Source organism: Rhineura floridana, chromosome 17 (assembly GCF_030035675.1).
Source record: "Rhineura floridana isolate rRhiFlo1 chromosome 17, rRhiFlo1.hap2, whole genome shotgun sequence".
Lineage (NCBI taxonomy): Eukaryota > Metazoa > Chordata > Lepidosauria > Squamata > Rhineuridae > Rhineura > Rhineura floridana.
This window is the reverse complement of record NC_084496.1, coordinates 21611725-21617724: the sequence shown is the minus strand read 5'-3', so window position 1 is coordinate 21617724 and position 6000 is coordinate 21611725. Positions and strand designations below refer to the sequence as shown.

At 41.5% G+C, this 6000-nt stretch overlaps 1 protein-coding gene across 1 annotated transcript; it reads left to right on the top strand.

Moving 5' to 3' along the window:
* The first annotated feature begins 1147 nt into the window (after positions 1-1147).
* On the top strand, positions 1148-5431 carry LOC133372077 (zinc finger protein RFP-like). The gene is made up of 2 exons (XM_061600311.1): positions 1148-1567; positions 5198-5431. The coding sequence occupies exons 1-2, from the start codon at positions 1148-1150 to the stop codon at positions 5429-5431; spliced, it is 654 nt and encodes a 217-aa protein (XP_061456295.1).
* The last annotated feature ends 569 nt before the right edge of the window (positions 5432-6000 follow it).

The window sequence follows — 6000 nt, the reverse complement described above, 5'->3', positions numbered from 1 at the left end:
TATTTGGGTGGGAGGGGCTTACGAGGTTCAGATTCATTCATTGGCTTTCAAAGTTGTAAAAGAGAGTCTGGGGCTGACATATGACTTATCGCCAGCTCTGAGAAGAAAATAGTTCTTTAAAACTGCAGGCAGGAATTATGCCCATTATTTTCTTTTTTAAAAAAATATTTTTTCCAAATCGAAGAAGCTCTTTGTTCCAGCCAGCTCCACATTGTAAGAAACGTGGTTTTCCTTAAGTGAAAAACCCCCTATGAGACCCCAAAATGGTCCCCTGTGGAAGACCCACGACAGAGACAATTGTGAAGCAGTTTCAAAGCTTTATTTCGTTCTTGCAAGAGCGGGTGTCTACCAGAAGGCGGACACACCCAACATGACATCGGTACAAACTTTTATCCCCTAGCCCGACGCTATGGTTCCCTCCCCTGCCTCCTCATTGAACAGAGTACTACAGGGTTTACAACCTATCCGAGACGCCTAATCATGTCACATGAAACTCCTCCCCTGTTTACATCTCCCATTCCTCAAGTTTAGGCTACCCCATACTCTTATTTATTATTTTCCATATATGGTATTTTACTCCCCTCCCTTGCACATTAATTAAGCAGAACATTCTCAGAACACTCTCATTATGTCAAGCAAAGTAAAATTTCCCTATGACTCCGCCAAGCAAAAACCCCCTTTCTATATTAAAACAGACTTTGACCACAGATTGTCCAGATAGCCATCTTACTTCATTATCTGAGCATAAAAACACCTTTTAATCATTTAAGCATAAATCCCCTTACTATTTTAAAGTGGAACTTTGACTGCAATCTGTCTGTTCTGGCTGCTTTTTATTTGAACTTCAGACAGATGTCCTATTCTAAGAAAAGTCCCTTTTCTTCATCTAAGTTAAACTTCAGCCTCTATAGCATATCTATTACAAAAAATCTATCAATTTATTAACCACTTATTCTTAACAATAAAATCACATATTTTATTTATCCCTAGAATATTCTGAAAAAGCAACACAATATATACACTTCTCACAACATCTCCATGGCACCAGAGATCCCGACTCACCTCGTTTGAATTTCCTTTGAAACGCCCGTTTGCTGACGGAAAACAGAGAAAACGAAACTCATTTTCTCTTCCTGGTGAGGCAGCTATGGCTGATCTCAGGGCCCCCAACCAGGATCTCTGCAAGCAAGCCACTTGTCCAATCTGCCTGGAGTATTTTCGGGATCCAGTGATCATCCCGGAATGCGGGCACAGCTTCTGCCGAGCCTGCCTGAGCCAGTGCTGGGAGAAATCTGGGGCAGAGGCTTCCTGCCCTCAGTGCAGGGAAAGGGTTCCGCACAGGAACATCATCCCAAATCGGCGGCTGGCAAATGTTGCAGAGATAGTCAAGAAACTCAGCCTCCAAGAGGAGAAACGGGTAGAAGGAAGAGTCTGCGAGAAGCACCAGGAGCCCCTGAAACTCTTCTGCAAGGACGATGAAGCCCCCATCTGTGTGGTGTGTGACAGATCCAAGGAGCACACAGGCCACAAGGTGATTCCTCTGGAAGAGGCTTCCCAGGAGTACACGGTAGAGAGGAAAACTGGACACGTGGGATCTGCAACGAAATGTAATATATTCTCCCCACCGCCAAAAAGACGATGCTGAAGTTGGTTCCTAGTTCCCAGTTCCTTATTTGTTTTTTTTTTAATAATTTTTATTCAAATTTTTCAAAAAAACAAACAAAACAAAGTCAAAAAAACATACAACAAAAAATAAAAATAAAATAGTTGACTTCCGATTTGTCGCAGATCAGCTATAAGTATATAATATACATCAAACCTGTCCCTTAATATATACATACAGAATCCCTTTTCTCCATAAGCTGTCTTAGTTAATCGTCAAATCCCAGTATCATCATTTTATTTTGTTCTTTCAACAAAAAGTCTAAGAGAGGCTTCCATTCCTTAAGAAATGTATCTGTCGATTTTTCTCTAAGTAGACATGTCAATTTATCCATTTCTACTAAGTCCATTAATTTCAATAGCCATTCTTCCATTGTTGGTGTTGATTCCATTTTCCACTTTTGTGCATATAATAATCTTGCTGCCGTAATCATATATAATATTATTCTTCCATATTTCTTTTCTATTTGTTTATCCATAAAACCCAATAAAAAAAATTCTGGTTTTGACTGAATATTTATCTTTAGAATTTTTTGCATCTTCCTACCTATCTGTGCCCAAAATGATTTTGCCTTTTTACACAGCCACCACATATGATAAAATGATCCTTCTTGTTGTTTACATTTCCAACAAACATTAGAAACATTACTATACATTTTTGACAACTTTTCTGGAGTCATGTACCAACGGTACATCATTTTATAAAAATTTTCTTTAAGATTATAGCATAGTGTAAATTTCAAGCCTTTTTTCCACATATTTTCCCATTGATCCATTTGTATGTTATAACCAAAATTTTTTGCCCACTTTACCATAAACTCTTTTACTTGTTCTTCCTCCATATCCATTTTCAGTAAGAGTTTATACATTTTCGCAATTATATTTTCATCATTTGTACACAAACCTATTTCAAAATCAGATTTACTTATTTCAAACCCATACATTTTCTTGTCCATTTTATATCTTTCTAACAATTGTAAATAGGCAAACCATTGAAAACTATGTCCTTCCTTTGTCAGTTGTTCTCTCTCTTTCATTATATATTCTCCATGTACATTTTCTAATAGTTCTTGATAAGTTAACCATTTCTCTTTTCCAGCCATTTCTCTTCTATAGAACGCTTCTTGACTTGAGACACATAATGGTATTTTCGAATAAAGCCTTGGTTTATATCTATTCCATATTTTCAACAGAGGACGTCTTATAAAATGATTGTTAAAGTCTACATTTACTTTTACTTTGTCATACCATAGATATCCATGCCATCCCCACTTCAAATTATGGCCCTCCAAATCCAATAGTCTTTTATTCCTCAATAAGATCCATTCCTTTATCCAGACTAGACAGCAGGCAGCAAAATAAAGTCTCAGATTTGGTAATCCCAGTCCTCCTCTTTCTTTGGCATCTTGTAGTAGTTTAAATTTAACTCTTGGTTTTTTTCCTTGCCATACAAATTTAGAGATATCTTTTTGCCATTGTTTAAAAGGTAGATCAGAGGATATTACAGGTATTGTTTGAAACAAAAACATCATTCTCGGTATGATGGACGGTATATAAATTAAATTAAATAAATAAATAATAATTCATAGCCCACAGAAGATTTTGTAGTGGTCACCACAAATTATTTATTTATTTATTTATTTATAGAATTTATTAGTCACCCATCTGGCTGGCTGTCCAGCCACTCTGGGTGATGTACAACATAGGCATATAATACCTAGACATTGAAAATCTGAAAACAATGATAATAAAATCTAGCCCACCCCAAAAGCCTGCCTGAAGAGCCAGGTCTTCAAGGCCCAGCGGAAACTCATCATAGAAGGGGCATGGCGGAGATCATTTGGGAGGGAGTTCCACAGGGTGGGGGCCACAATTGAAAAAGCCCTCTCTCTCATTCTCACCAGTTTGGCTGTTTTGACTGATGGGATGGAGAGAAGGTCTTTTGAGGCTGATCTTGTTAGGCGGCATAGCTGATGTTGCTGGAGGTGCTCCTTTAGATAGACTGGGCCGAAACCGTATAGGGTTTTAAAGGTCAAAACTAACACCTTGAATTGGGCCTGGTAAGCAACTGGTAACCAGTGCAGCTCTTTTAGCACTGGAGTGATACGATCTCGCCAGCAGCTGCCTTTAATCAGGCGCGCCGCCCCGTTCTGTACCAGTTTTGCCATATTTACTCTTCATTATTTTAGCTGGGAAAGACATGCATGTCATAGAGTACACCATCTTTTTTCCTGGGGTATATGATTTGTCCTGGCCCAGAGCGGTTTTTGGGGCATGTACCCCCAGTTACTTATTTTTTCCTGTATGTTTTTGTCTGCTTTGGTTTTGGATAGATGCCCTCCCATGTGCCCTGTGTCCAGCAGAAGCTCTGGGCCAGGTGGGACACAGTGGCATCTCATAGGGAACTCCCTCCCCTTTCCTGGGGTATATGATTTGTCCTGGCCCAGAGCAGATTTGGGGGCGTGTACCCCCAGTTACTTATTTTTTTCTGCGTGTTTTTGTCCAGTTTGATTTTGCATAGATGCCCTTGTGAGTGCCTGGTGCCCAGCAGAAGCTCTGGGCCGGGCGGGACGCAGTGGCATCTCGTAGGGGACACCCTCCCCTTTCCTGGGGTATATGATTTGTCCTGGCCCAGAGCAGATTTGGGGCATGTACCCCCAGTTACTTATTTTTCCTGTATGTTTTTGTCTGCTTTGGTTTTGGATAGATGCCCTCCCATGTTCCCTGCACCCAGCAGAAGCTCTGGGCCAGGCGGGACGCAGTGGCATCTCGTAGGGGACACCCTCCCCTTTCCTGGGGTATATGATTTGTCCTGGCCCAGAGCAGATTTGGGGCATGTACCCCCAGTTACTTATTTTTTTCTGTGTGTTTTTGTCCAGTTCGATTTCGCATAGATGCCCTCGTGAGTACCCTGCGCCCAGCAGAAGCTCTGGGCCGGGCGGGATGCAGTGGCATCTTGTAGGGGACACCCTCCCCTTTTCTGGGGTATATGATTTGTCCTGGCCCAGAGCAGATTTGGGGGCGTGTATCCCCAGTTACTTATTTTTTTCTGTGTGTTTTTTGTCCAGTTCAATTTTGCATAGATGCCCTCCCATGTGCCCTGCACCCAGCAGAAGCTCTGGGCCAGGCAGGACGCAGTGGCATCTTGTAGGGGACACCCTCCCCTTTCCTGGGATATATGATTTGTCCTGGCCCAGAGCAGATTTTGGGGTGTGTACCCCCAGTTACTTATTTTTCATGATTTTATGACATCATTATGTATTTATGATAATATCAGAATCCTGATGATTTTGATTGTATAAATTTATTGTCAGTCTTGACAGGGAGAGTCCCCTGATTACAGCAATATATCATACAAGGTACCCCATTATTTATTTTGGGGTTCAGGGGCATGTTAAATTTGGCTTGACGTTGCTGTAGCTGTCAACTTTTCTTCTTTGTTAGTGACTGAAATTTCACACAAATAAGGAACTGGGAACTGGGAACTAGGAAACAACTTCAGCGTCGTAAGATTCCCCCAGTTTCCATTGATGAGAAAGGGGCAAAGGCCGATGGGACGGAGAAGGGCCCTCAGTCAAAGCCTTGCCGGCCCTTCTGCTATATCTGCATGCCCCTGGAAGAAAATGGGGCAGCCGTCAAAACCGTTGGCTGGGCCCTTTCAAAGCGGATCTTGGAAATGAACGGGAACCCGGTCCCTCAGGTTGTGTGGTTTGAAAGCAAGCCCAAGGCACGAGGCCAGCTCAGGAGCGAGCAACGCTGCACCAAGTAGCTCTGCTTCTTTCGGTTGGGGAAGGAGGGAAAAGGGGTGCAAAAAAGCCTTCTGCGACAATCCAGCAAACTTAAAGAGAGAAGGGGGATTTCTTCAGTAGTTAAACTTAAGATTGGGGATGGGGGACAAACTATTAAAAGATATTAGCCTGAAAGCAAAGTCCACTTTAGCCATCCCGTGTGGTTTTTCAGCAGTTAGTTCAGCACTGAACAGTACGTGCCATCAAGGGCACAGGGAAACTCTTGCCATCCCATCATCAGGGATAGGGGAGAAATATGATTCTGTTTGCATTTTCAAGGCGAACCTCCCTAATTTGCACTTTGGCCAACTGAAACACACCCATCCTTTGAAACTTGCACTTCTCTGAATTTTGCAATGCAGTTCTCCATCCAAGTGATTGCGTATTCTAGGGGAAAGTGTGCATAAAAATGCAAATATCAGTGAAAACAGCATAGAAGAATTCATTATATTAGGGAAAATATAAATATTAAGGAAATGCTTTGCAAAGATGTGCATATTAGGAAAAATTGCATGCAAAAATATGTATTAGGAGAAATTCGCACTAAAAT

Bases quoted from the DNA above. Each gene is read 5' to 3' on its own strand.
- LOC133372077 (XM_061600311.1), top strand. From the start codon at position 1,148: ATGGCTGATCTCAGGGCCCCCAACCAGGATCTCTGCAAGCAAGCCACT. The intron at 1,568-5,197 runs GTAGAGAGGAAA...TCCATTGATGAG, and splicing joins AGGCTTCCCAGGAGTACACG to AAAGGGGCAAAGGCCGATGG.